The sequence below is a fragment of the Parasteatoda tepidariorum genome, chromosome 6, assembly GCF_043381705.1.
Source record: "Parasteatoda tepidariorum isolate YZ-2023 chromosome 6, CAS_Ptep_4.0, whole genome shotgun sequence".
Lineage (NCBI taxonomy): Eukaryota > Metazoa > Arthropoda > Arachnida > Araneae > Theridiidae > Parasteatoda > Parasteatoda tepidariorum.
In genome coordinates, this window is record NC_092209.1 from 88223082 (window position 1) to 88237154 (window position 14073).

Here is a 14073-nt window from a genome sequence, read left to right on the forward strand (position 1 = left end):
GTTGCGTAAGCATTGTTCGCACCCTTTTCCTCCTTTTGTCAGCAAAAATAAGCGAATCACCCCCCTCCTAGGTGCTTCAGCAATATTTGAACTCTTCCAATAATTATTTAAATGAGCTCATCACATTACTCAAAATCGTCAATCGTCAATGTAATAACAGATCTGTTTTTGTTTTTTTAATGCATATAAAGACTACTAATTACGAGTGCACATAGTTGTTTATTTTTTTCCTTCTACAATATACAAATGAACGTATGAAAATGAAAAATGACAAAAAATAATAAATACATAAATAAAACAGTAACTAATATGGTTACAATAATGTAGGATAATCATTATTCATCAATTAAATTCTTCGTCGTTTAAACTTCTTTTATCATTGCAACTTTACATTATTCTGACTAGCTTTATAATATTATTTTATTGCATCAAAAAATAGCACCTTCAAGTAAATAGCAATAGCACCGACATGGGAGTGTTCAATCTCACATTTTAAACAAAGACTAGAAATATGCCGATGATCTAGTTATACATTTCACGAACGCTACCAGATCATAAAGAAAAACAAACATTAAACTAGATATAATAGGAACTATGTTTGGTATGTACTATTGTTTGGGTAACATATTTTAATTCGAAACATAATAAAAGGAATTAATCCCTAAACAAAACTTTTTTTCTTTCTTTATGAATGATTTAAATTAGATTTTTAGATTTAGATTTTTCAATCTATTTCTTATTCAATTCGTTTTTAGTTATAAGAGTATTAGAGTTATAAAATAATAAAAACATTGGCACTCATTTTTTTTTACAACAGTCAACTAAAGCATAAAAAAAAACTGATTGAAAAAATAATGTTGTTCTGCGTTATTTTATAAAATGGCAAAAATTAATATTCCAATAAAGCAGAATTTCATGGCATAAAAAAAAATTGAGTTTCGTATTGGCTCTTTAGGACAAAAAGTTGAACTTGCGTAGCAATGAATCAGCTTTAAACAACTATCGTAAAGCCAACTTACAGGCTGTTAACTAACAAGATTCAGCACTATTTAAAACCATTCCTATTACTAATAATATATTTTTTTTTTAAATTTCGTTGTTTTGATTTCATAGCCCAAAACCGATTCATTGTCAGGCTAATATCAAATTCTCTAAAAATAACTCAACTTTTTTACTTTTCATGCTTTTTTGTTGTTCTTCTTCCCGTAAGCCTTATCCATGTCATCAATCATGTTCAAGATTTGAGACGCAAGCGACTGCGTTTCTGCCATATCTTCATTTTTACTCATTCTGTGGGCAGGAGGGGGCGCTGGTGTCACAGGAGGATAAATAACCAAGGGGCCTAAGTATGCCTTCAGCGGCAAAAGGACAGCAGCCGCCGCCAAAGGAGCCAATATCGCCAAGAGAGGCAGTTTTTCTTTGATCAGTTCTCCTAATGAGGGTCCGTGATGATGCGATGACCAACTGGGCTCTTTTTGCTTGATTAGAATGACGTCTGGGGTGGAGGGTTTAGCAACTGGGTTCCAAGTGTCGTAATCAGGATAACCTCCTCGATCAGGGTAACCGCCTCGGTCAGGGTAACCGCTTCGATCAGGATAACCTCTCTCCTCTGCTGGGATGTCGTCATCGCTCATGGCAAATACTATCATCGCCAACATACTAAACGTGAGGAGGTACCTTTTGTCCATTGACTAGCAAGAAGATTTCCTCTAGAAAAAGAGCACAAAAGATCCAATGAGCTAATCGCCGCCATCTCCACCACTTGGCAAAAATATTAACACGGTTCAAGAGTCACTTTGATTATCAGTTTAGTTTTACTTCTATGCCATGCGAGCTCAATGCTAAGAAGTTTCTCTTGTGTTTTATCGGAGAAACACTTCTTACGGGTCATTATTGATTGGCTGATTTTGAATTCAATAAAATTATTGAGATTTGAGATCATATCTACTGATACATCGTGTTCAGATTTAAAATTTAGTTTTTTTTAAATCAATATTGGGTCAAATTATGAGCCCTTTAAACTAAAAACCGAAATGGTAGTCTCAATTTTTGAAATCACGATTTTGACATGAACAAGGACAGAAAATACTCAAATCTTTGCCTTTAAAGGGGATGTTCTTTTATGTTTTTAAAAATATTAATAAAATTTAGTATATTTAGTTATTTTTTATGCCCATTACGTAAACTATTTCATCGGGGGTATCTTTTTCAGTTATAGGAATAACTCAAGCTAGGAGGGGGCACTGAAATTATTCTTGAACTAAAAGTCAGTGCAGTTATTTATTTACCTTCCGTTTCTAAAAATCAAGTATAAGATTCTGTAACAAAATTTCAGCAATGAATATGTATGAGTAATTGAGGAATGGTTATAACTAGAATGTATGACTAAAGCTTTAAAAAAATAACACTTAATCAAACTAAAACCCCGCAGTTAAAAACCTTTCAGGAGTGGTTATCCCGAGTACATCCTACAGAAGTAACTATTCTAAAATCAACCCATGAAATATACCGCACCTTACGAGAAAAAAATTATTTTTAAATATGTATATATGGCGCTTATCTGAGAGTAAATTAGAATAGAGTTTCATGCATAAGATCTAAAATAAAGCAGGATTTAATTTTAAATTTGAATACGAGGGGCATTTAAAAATGGTTCATCATTCTTATAAATTCTCAAAAGTTTATCGATACTGTTAAGATTTTTAAGACAAGCTATTTTGCATTGAAGCCAAATCTACTATCAAAACCAAACCACAATGCGCCGTTGGAATAAATATTTAGTGACCACCATTCTATATTCCGAGGAAAGGTTATATCATGTGTGTGATTTCTTCTAATATCATAAACCAAGATCATTGATATGTGTTCTCCATCTTGTCAAGGATAGTTAAAATCTGGTCGGCGACGCTCGGTTCTTCGTTCTGAATGGTGCGAGATTTTACGTCCATCAAGTCTTCACCCCCTCTGGCAGCCATGGGCGGCATCATGGGAGGCATCATAGGTGGCATCATCATCATGGGTGGCATCATCATCATGGGGGGCATCATGGGAGGCATCATCATCGGTGGCATCATGTTCTTGTTCATCAACATCATGAAGATGCAGATGAGAGGAATGAGGAGCCCCAGAAGGGGAGTCAAGTCCTTCTTCTCTTCCGGTTTCTTCTCGGAGATAAGTAGGACTTCCGGTTTGGGTTTCCAGCCTCCTTCGTCAAAGCCTCTAGCGTTGATTTGCTGAGAGGTTCCCATCATAGGGTGGTGAGGAGGCTGCCTCGAGGCTGCGGGTGTAGTCTGGTGAACTGAGTGGGTAGCTGCCAACAGGAGGAGGGCATAGAAGCAGATCGTGCGAGTGGGCAGCACCATTTCTTTCTAGAAGAAGAAAGCAGAAAATGTCTCTGGTGAGCCGCACAAACAATCTTATAAAGATTACATCCTATTTGTAAGATTAATTTTGTTACTGATCTTTAAATGTGTGGATCTGACTACCCGAGAGTTACTAATCTCCTAAAAACTGTCCTTTCTTTTCGTCTCTAACTGACAAACATTTGTTCACTGCTATAGTATATCCAACTATAATTAATCTAAATTTTTAAAAAAATAATAACTCGGCGTTTTAGAAAAATACAAAAATTTTAGTTAAAAAAGTTACGGAAGTACATTTTTAGTAATGAAAAAGCAGGTTGGTATAATATTTTTAACTGTTGACGAACGCAAACAATATCGTATTTATTCAGTTTAAAAAATTGTGTTTCATAAAGTAACTATCTTTTTACAATAGAGAGATTTCGAAGTCTTACGCCACATCCTACACATAAGTTCTGTGTTTGAGTTGTAGAGGTTGTGGTATCTGCACAAAAATTAAATACGTACGAGTGCTATATCATGTCATTTTCGTAATGCAGAACATTCCTACGATCAGATTGTATAGAACAGAAGAGAAATATGTATACATAGCACTCTTAAGCCTTCAAGGACCTCTTAAATATTAAGTAAACAACTGAAAGTTCTGTTTTGCTTTTTTTTTCTGACAAGGGGGTAGGGTTATGAGCAAATCTTACGCAAAACACAAAAATTCCCATATTTTCAATTTTGTATTTATTTATTATTGTGAAAAAAATTCACTTGGATAAATTTTGGATTGGAATAAGAGTTACATTTGGGGTGAATTAAAGTTGAATAATTTTTTTAAAATAAAATTTTTAATGTGCGAAGTTAAATGTTTTATTTGAGTTGAATCCTAAAATTCTACAAGTCAAAATTCAAGAAAAAAACGAGGGGTGTTGCAATTTTCTTACGGTTTCTTATGCTTGTGAACAGGAGGGTAAGGGAATAAAAAATTTGTAAAATCATGCTTAATTAATACTTGAATGGCCTCTTGGACTGTAATAGAAGGGTCACAGGCTTGACATGGAGGTGCTATACTTATGTATGATCAACAAAGTGAAATTTATAACCTTTTTGTATTTTTCTATTTAATTTTAATGAAATCAAAGAGAAAATTATAGTTCACAATTTGGGGAATACCTTTCCTCCTCAATATTTATTACAATATTTTATTACAGGGTACTAGTTTACCCTACCAGAGGAAATGAGGAAATTCGAGATTAATGCGCACTGTATCACTACATATCTCACCTAAATATTAATAATCATGACAATATAAAGCAACTCTGCATATTCAACTCTGTATCTCAGTAATTTTGAAAAAACTAACCCGCATCTGCGTTTCATGGGGAGGGAAACCTCTCACGGTTAGCTTCCGCGACTAGTCTAACCCATGATCTGTCTATCACTGAAAATGTTTTACCCAACACTGTGGTCGATGCGAGCAGGGATCGTATCTACCAGCCATCGTGAGATTCGAACCTGGGTCACTTTAGAAGACGAGGACCCTATCCCCTAAGCCAGGGGTGGCGAACCTTTATGCACCAGCGTGCCATTTTTCCTAAAAAAAATTGTTTAATGAGGCCATAGACGTGCCGTCAATTAATTTTGACTTCGTGATTATTGGGAAAATACTATCAACTCAAAACTCTTTATTTACTATGAAAAATATTACATTTTGCAATGTCTCAGTTATATGCGTAATTCAACTTAAAGTAACATCAGTGTGACTTCTGTTGTTGCAGATTAGATGACAAATAATTTATATTAGGTTGTAAGATGTTAGCTCAAGCATTACTGTAAATTTTTTGCTAGTTATTTATTGTTAGCTTTTTTTTATGCTTATTAATTGTTTTTTGGCATTAATTGTTAATTATTTGGTTAAATTTTTTTTATTTTGTTTGTTTGTTCATTGTGAATATTAATTTAATTGTTAATATGCTTCATAGTGAACTTTGTGATGGGTGGCGTGCTCAAAATATTGTGTCGCGTGCCATTTAGGGAAGGCGTGACATTGGTTCGCCATCCCTGCCCTAAGCCATATCGACTCCTACATAAATCAGTAAAACGTAAAGAGAACATTACAATAGTTTTTCTTCTGTTCCTTTATTAAAGGTTGTACCATAAATGAATAACATTGAAAATACGAGCCCAAGCGAAATATGTCCTATAACATGCCTGTTCTAAATTAACAACTTAGTTTATTTTTTTATTTGTAAGGAGAGCTATTTAAATCTATAATTTTGTTTAAATAAATTTTGTTGATTTAAATTTTTTGTTACCGGTTTTTGATAAAAAATAATGTATGCTTTAGGCATATAATATATACATACATAATTCTACAATTCTTAGAGGCAAGTAGTCTGACAAGGGGAGAAGGAGAGAATGTTCCAGTATTAATTATCTATAGACGTTTAAATAACAAAATATAGAATTTGGTCGAAATCGGTCGAATAGTTCTTGAGAAATCAGATTGTAAACTATGCGGCTTTTAAGAATTGAAAAACTCTGAAATTATGCATCCGATTTCTTGAAAGTTTTTTTCTTCTTTTAAAATCACATACCTTAAAATGATTTTGAAATGAAAATTTGGAATCCTTACAACCAAAAACATTTTTGACTATTAAAAACGGATAAGCGTTGACACAAATTAATTTTAACCCTATATAAGCCCATTGAGTTAATATCAAAGGTAAGAACTAGAAAAAAGATGGCACAAACGCAAAACTTGCACAAATAAATAAATAAAATAAAATGAATCTAAATTAAATCAATTTATCCTTCTGGGACCAAGGCTTTAAATAATGGCAGAAAATGCTATTTTTACTTAGAAATATGTAGCTCAGAAGAAAATTAATTTTAAAAAGGCAATAAAAACATTTTTTAAAAAATTATTGATAATGAAATTTAATTCAATATTTTTATTATCTTTTATTATTAAATAAAAATGTAAAATTTAAATTTTTATAATTTTTTACATCTTGTAGGCTATATTTGTGAAAAGCTTGACATTTCAATCATGTAACTAAATCCACATAATAAAATTTGTTCAAAAGGTTACTTACCATTAAAAATTACCATTGCCATTAAAAATTCTGAATAACGAGAGTAAAATCGTTTTGTAAAAATTATTTTTATAAATGATATTCAATATCTTTGGCTCTCAGAAGGTTATATTTAATTTGGTCTTATTATTTTTTTCAGCTTTGCACGCCTAATATATCAAGCATAATGTTAGAATAAATTTTAATTGCACCTTTCTTTAGCAATAATTTTTTTAAAAATAATTAAAATTTTTAAGAAATGTTGTTAAAATGCTTTCAAAAATATGTGTTTATATTAATTATTAAAATACATTGAAGTACAGTCAACCCCGCTATAGTGAACAAAATGTTTGCTCCCGTGCCTTGCTATGCACACGTATAATGTTATTTTTGTGTGGATATAGTGAACCAAAAAAAGAGAGGAAGTTGGATATTATGAACATTTTCTGTCTTCGACTGATTTATTTTCTTCATATTTTTGTAATAATTTTGAAATTTATACTTAAAAATAAATACATATACCAATTTTTAAAACCATTTATAGCATAGAATGTAGCGATAAGCTTATTTTGTGTTATTATTGAATTACTTCAGCTTTCAAAGAAGTCGAACTCTTTCAGTATCTGGACAAATGCTTCAAGTCAAAGCCGATGAATTTGCTAAGCGATTTGGTGAGACTATACTTTTAGGTGTTCAAATGACTGATTACACAGATTTAAAAAGCGAAATAGCTTAAATTCAAGAAAAATTATCGGAGAAGTGTTTCCATATCTGATGGTGAGGATTACTCATCTGCTAAAGATTACAAATTGTTTTTTGTACGCAAGACGAGGAGTAATAAAAAGTCAAATTAACACATTTTTGTTACTACGTATTATTTTTCAGTCATTTTTGCATTTCGTTTTATTGATCATAAAATAATGTGTAATAAAAGGGGGGAGTTTGGAACCATAAGTTGAAATTGTTTGCGGAACGGATATAGTGAAGTCCCGGTTATAGTGAGCCGAAATTTCAGGTTCACTGTAGCGGGGTTTGACTGTATCTTATTAAGAAATCTTTTTTTAAAAAATCAAACATTAGATGGCTTTACTCGAAAACATTAAGCTTTCTGCCTACGAACATATAATTAAATATTAAAAATAAAAAGAAAGTTGATTTTTAAAGATGAAAAAAATATTGAAACTTACAAATAGCAATCCATTTCGGTTCTCGTATTAAGCCGTCGAGGAATTAAAAACGAAGAAAATCTTTTGCGGTACACAGAAAAAAAATTACTCATCCCCATAAAAAGGTTTTTGTTGACCTTTTACACATCAAATATATCACGCAAAAATATTTTATGTGCGTGATGTAAAAATCACTGAGCATTGAAGAGCATCAGGGAAACCTCAAAAGAACAAAAATGTATTTCCTCTAACGTATTTTTTTGTTCATGGATGGTGTTTTCTACACTAAGGTGCACTGTAAGCTCTTTACTGCCTATACTTCCGGGTGACTGTTTCCGGTGTATTTTGAAGCCATTTGGCCTATAACGTGATCATTGTTTTGAGACTGTCTTGAGTAGTATTTCTTGTGTAAGTGTAACTGCTACCTAATTTAATAGTTGTGTTTAAAAATGAATCGTAATAAGAATTGTCATAAGAATCGCCATAAGAATTGTCATTTGAAAAAAAGAATCCTAATAAGAATTGCCATTTAAAAAAAGAATCCTAATAAGAATTGTCATTTGAAAAAAAGAATCGTAATAAGAATTGTCAGTTGAAAAAAAGAATTATAAAACACCTTGTCAACAATATACTAATTTGAAGCTAAATGATAATTTGTAAAATTAACTTAACCTCGATGATTGAACAATATGCTAACACTAACATATGGTGGTATATACTAACACTGACGTATGATTTTAATAGTTGTAGTGGAGTTGCGCCACAATACTCCCTCACCAGAAATTTATCAGGGGTGGAATTTGATGAACGAATACCACTAGTTGCCGCAGTTGCGAAAGACCGGGAGAGTTATGCTAAGTTCACTGGATTTTGAGCGCTTGTGAGAGCTGTATTGAGCTCACGGTTGTGTGTGTGGTCTCTCGTGTGTTGATATTAGCAGTCGACTGTGAGCAGGATCTCGTTGTGTGTAAATGAAACCGAGAAGCAACAGCGCGAGGCGGACAATAATGCATTTTTAGTTGTGCTGGTTAAGACTGCTAATTCCACAAGAGGCGCTCCTTGGATTTTTGCCAGCGAAGTTGTTTCATTTTACAGCACCGAGAAACATTAAATTATTTCTATTTTATTTACTGTGGTGTATTTCTTTTGGGTATGAACCTTTTTCAATTGATGGGAGGTTAATCGGGAGACGTCAACTAGGACCACCCCTATACAGCGCATGCAATCGTATTTTATTTTGAAGCCGAATACAATGAGTTAAAATCACTGAATCAAAACAATCTAAAATATAAACAATCAACGTAATCCCCACCTCGATGGGCCGCGATAAAAATTATCAAACGTTGACCGGCTCGCGGTGATTAAAAGGTTTGGGAGTTCAGGGAATTCTAAATAAGGTAAGTTGATATTTCTTACGCCGCATATTATTGTACATAACAGGCATTGCCATTTTCAAATTACTTAATTATTCATTATTAAAATGGGTCTTTCTTTAGATTTTTCATTTCCGCACACTTTTCGACTAGATCAACATCAACACCATAATCATAAAGTTATAGAGGCATAAAAAATCTGGCTAAAATAAGCATTTATAAAAAACAGGGTGACAAGAACAGATTTTGAAACTTTTTTGGAGCTTATTGTTTTCCAGACTCTAATCCATGATCCGTCTACCACCGAGGGTATTTTTACGCCAGCACTGTGGTCGGTGCGGCCGGGTGATGAAGTCGTATCGACCAGCCATCGCTGGGATTTGAACCCGGTTACACCTCATTGGAAGGCGAGCGTTCTATCCCCTAAGCAACTTCGGCAGATATAATATCTGTATGGTTAAATTAACGTGGAATGAAATTCTACCATTCTTGCTGCAATCATTTGTTGTGCTTTTATGCATTAATTTGAGAGCCTCTACTTTTCTTTACTTAATGCCTTCAAGAAATAAAATGTGTGTTTTCGGGAACAAAAAAAAATCAGTTGGTATAGCTACAGGTGTTATATCAGTTGACAATTTCTAATTTAAGTTTTTATTTGTCTGCTTTTCAGATGAATGCATTTTAGACTATAATTGCCAAGGCTAAGAATTCCCCTACGTATAAACTTTTTAGTCCCTACCATCGATTGTTTTTCCATAGACGTTATTTTTAATATCCATCCCCATTAAACCATTCCTCCCGAGTCTTGGTGGCTCAGGGGATAGAGTGTTCGCCTTCCAATGAGGTGAACCGGGTTTGAATCCCAGCAATAGTTGGCTGTTACGAATTCCGCACTCCGCTCGCACCTTCCGCAGTGCTGATGTGAAAACTCCTCAGTTGTAAACGGATCATGGATTAGAGTCCCCTTGCAGTCAGGCTAACTGTGGAAGGTTCTCGTGGTCTTCCTCACCATGTAACGCAAATGAGGGTTAGTTCCATCAAGAAGTGCTCCACGAAGACAAAATTTCTCTCAATACTTGATACAGGATCTTCTGGATTCGGTTCAAAATAACAAGGCTACGGAGTTGAACATTAGTAGCCGTAAACCCAAAAATTGGGTCGGCTGTTCAACGACGGTTATAAAATAAAATAAAAACCATTCATTCAAATACGGCAACCTACGTTCACATATTACAATTATTTTTTTAAATTGCTCAAATATATTTTTTTTAAATCTTTAACGATATTTTTATACCCTTACGATATAACGACCTGGCGTTCTTACATCACCTCCGTAATTAACGTCACAACCACGTTTTAAAATCACACCCACACCAGCGATGAAAATCAATAAATAAGATTTAGATTAGTAGAAGATTTACTTTTTATCGCGTATGCGACATCCTTGTTTTTAGTGTATTTGTGTAGATTTTACGCACATAGTATTTTGTCTTTAAAATGCTGCCATTTTTGTAATTTGTAAAAGTTTTTAAAAATCTTACGTGAAACATAAGCAATTTTCTATGGATTAAACCGATTAAAAGAAACCCAACTGACTGTACTTCAGAATTAACTTATATAAAAACGCTTATGTCAAAATGTTCATAAACATAAATCTCAACTTAATATGCTCAAATTCACAAAGAAAAACTCACACGATGAGTTCAATACTATAATCAAGTTCTCAGCATAGCAAAGAATATATTATGAAAAACCTAAAAATATGATTTATTATGAAATTAATGCATGCTTTTATTTTTTTTAATAAAAAAAATATTTTAAAATCCAAAATATATAAAATACTGTCAAAATAGTACAGTTAAAAAAACTGAAGAAACTTTAAAAAAAAAAAAAGTGACCCTCTAAAAATAGATACTCAAAATTCGCGAAATTTTCTTCGTTTCTGAGATGTTTTGAGGTAAATAATTCGCGCCAAATTGAGAAATTGTTCTGAAGTTTCTTAAAAAGCTGATTAAAACAATAGATAAGAAAACAGCAAATTCCGAGTCTGCAATCACTTCACCACTCGATGTAATTAGTTATAGAATCCAAAAAAGGAGAGGGTTTCGTCAAATATTAAAGAGTTTGTTTTCCGTCAAAAATCACGTGATTTTGTGACGAAATGACTAACAAAAATATTTAATTTCTAAGAATGCAGAACCGTCAAAAAATAAAGAGTTTTATTTTTGAAAGTGAGCAAATTAGAACATTCCAGCTACTCTTCCTTGTAAAAATTATTTTGAAATTTTATTATCGGTTTGCATTATTAATTAGTATTTCGTTGCTAGTTATTTTTTTATAAAGATGCCCTTTTAGATGTTAAAATATGCCTCTGATTTAAAGTTTCAATGCAATTTATCGAGGAAAACCGAACATTTTCTGACCATATATTAAATACTTGTTTCATTTACAAAAGTACAATTCAAAAACTTCTTCAATTTACTTCTCAATGAAATTTTTATTTTTTAAAAGAAAACTGTTTTCACTCTTTTACGCATTTTTTTATGCGTTAACCCATTAGCGTTCAACTTTTCTCCCTTAAGGGCTTAAAAATGCTCCATTGAATCATTTTTATCCTATCTTAGTTTTGACATTTTATATCTCCGTTACATCCAAATTTTATTTATTTAAAAAAAGAGTATGTATCATGCATTCAATAAAATTTATTTTAAATAATATTAAATGCATCATATTTTTCTTTTATAATATAATATTAATATCATTTAAAATATAAATTCCTAAATAAAAATGTATAATATACAACATATTTTTCGTAAAAAAATATTATGCAATAATATTTTTAGAACAATTATTACCTAAAATATATTTCTTAGATTCATTTTAATTTTTCAGATTTTCCAGTTTTAATAACAGATTTAAGAAGTGTTTTTATTCTTATACTTCCAAGAATAAAAATTCTACTATTACTCCAAGAAGAAAAAAGTTTTGGAAGAAAAAAGTTTAAACCAAGAAGAAAAAGTTTTTTTTTGTATTTCAAGTAACAACAAACAATCAAATAAAAAAATTCCGGCAAGTTCATTTAGCGACAAATGGGCCCCAATTGTAACTCAATTACCGCTTAAAAATGCTACACAATTAAACAAGGTTCGCTTTACGAACGCTGTACACTAATACGAAATTATCAGCATAGAAAGTAGTATTAATTGTTCTAATAACATGCCGAATATATACGTAGACTTATTTTCGATTATTAATCTTCTTAGTTATTTTTAGAGTTATTCAATTAAAAATGGATTATTTAATTTAAAATCAAGACGTCAAGTTAATTTTAAAAAAAGCAAAATTTTAAGTTGTCAAACTACTATTCACTTCCTTTGTGTGTAGACTAAATTTATGCATTAGCATGACTTTATTTATAAAATAATAATTGCTATGAAGTCATAATTCCCGAAAAAGTCAGTTGTTTAGATCATGAATACTATAGAATTTTGTGTGGTCTGCTACCCTTACTTACTGGATTTACGAGATTTATTTCTAGAGCTGTTTTAGCAGTAAATAGTTTTTCTTTTAGCACTGATGTTAACTCAAGAGATCTAGTTCTAGGGCTGTTATATCAGGGAATAGAAATTTAACACACAGTGGTTTACTTAAATCTACTAGATTTACCTGTTATACCAGTGAGGAGAATTTTATTAATATAAAAAAATATATAGTTGAGACTGCGTATGAAAAGCGTATTTGAATAGTGGTCCAACTCAATCTTTGTTCATTTTAGAAAACAAATACTTCTGGTTTTCCTATCTTTTGTCAGATTCATTCGTATTCATCCGTGATTAGACTTAAAGCAGTGTTACAGTGAAGCTACTCGCATACACGATAAATTGAAAATGTCCTTTTTATTTCGTCTGAACAATCTAGGAAATATAATCTTACATTTTTAGTGATAAAATGTCCACACCGGGTTATTACCGGGTTTCTCGGGTTATTAAAAAAATGCTTGAGAATTATCGTCTGCTTAATTTTTAACTTTGATCTAGTTCATAAAATTAAGTTGCCATTTAATAGTTTTGTTTAGCTTTTTTGAGATCGTTCGTTCTTTTTTGTGAGGAGAAAACAAAATGGCTTTGAGTTTATACAAATTTATTTTTGAGCATTATTATATATATTTACGCCATTTTTTATCTTTCAGTGTTTAGAGTATTATTGATGAAACTAGTATTTAATATTTCTGTAAAGAGAACAAAAAAATAACAATTTTGTGTGTTATAAGTTGTTTATGAAATAATTAAGAACACTTACACTCTTGACTAATTCTGATTCGAAGCACAAAGTTGAATAATTCCTCTCTAAAATATATCTAAATCAAAATTATAAATTAAAAGAACGCAGCGGAGACCGAAGAAAAAAAAGTTTCATTAGCTGATTCTTTTACTATATAAGGATTTGTATTTATTTATTTTTTTGTATTACTGCAATTCAAAATACATTTTGCTGATATAAAGTTTTTATGTATTATTTTCAAATAATTTTGTTTGCTGGGTAAAACTGAATTTTTTCAATAATTCAATGTCTTGAAGATCGCAGCCAAATTTATGAAGATAGTCTATAAACTCTACGACCGGGATGAACTGCAATCTTAAGAGTTGTTAAAGGTAACATCTGCAAAAGTCGATAGACGAAAACATTTATGGTTAAAATAATAATGAGATGGAGTTGAACCACTATTCTTATAAAGCTTTACTATAACAGAGAGTTAAAAGCAGTTATGAGAGGGCTTACCTGTGATGTGGGTTGTTTGGTAAAAGGTGATAGTTTGTGTGATGGTATGGGTATGTGGACACTCTTTATATAAACCGAGAGGTCATGTCTTTTTGACGTTCACCGAGACGGCGATCAGAGACAGAGAAAAGAAAGGAAGTCCTTTATTCCATACTTTCTTTTCAAATACAGTCACGAAACATAAGAAGATCCTTCAACTTCCGCACCAGACACCTCCAAAAGAAATCAATGATGTTAAAACCACATTCTGATGATTTATAACATATCAGTTGTTCTACAGATTTGCCAAACAATTGTCACAAATTAAATCTAAAAACTATCCTGCAGC

General features: G+C 31.9%; 1 protein-coding gene across 1 annotated transcript; it reads right to left on the bottom strand.

The window, feature by feature from the left end:
* Nucleotides 1–202: 202 nt before the first annotated feature.
* Nucleotides 203–13782, bottom strand: LOC139425941 (uncharacterized). Its single transcript, XM_071182822.1, has 2 exons — nt 13746–13782; nt 203–3368 (listed from the first exon to the last, which is right to left on the bottom strand). Exon 2 carries the CDS (start codon nt 3360–3362, stop codon nt 2853–2855), a length of 510 nt encoding a protein of 169 aa, XP_071038923.1. The 5' UTR covers nt 3363–3368; nt 13746–13782; the 3' UTR covers nt 203–2852.
* Nucleotides 13783–14073: the final 291 nt, after the last annotated feature.

Coding starts and splice junctions, on each gene's coding strand:
- LOC139425941 (XM_071182822.1), bottom strand. CDS start 3,362: ATGGTGCTGCCCACTCGCACGATCTGCTTCTATGCCCTCCTCCTGTTG.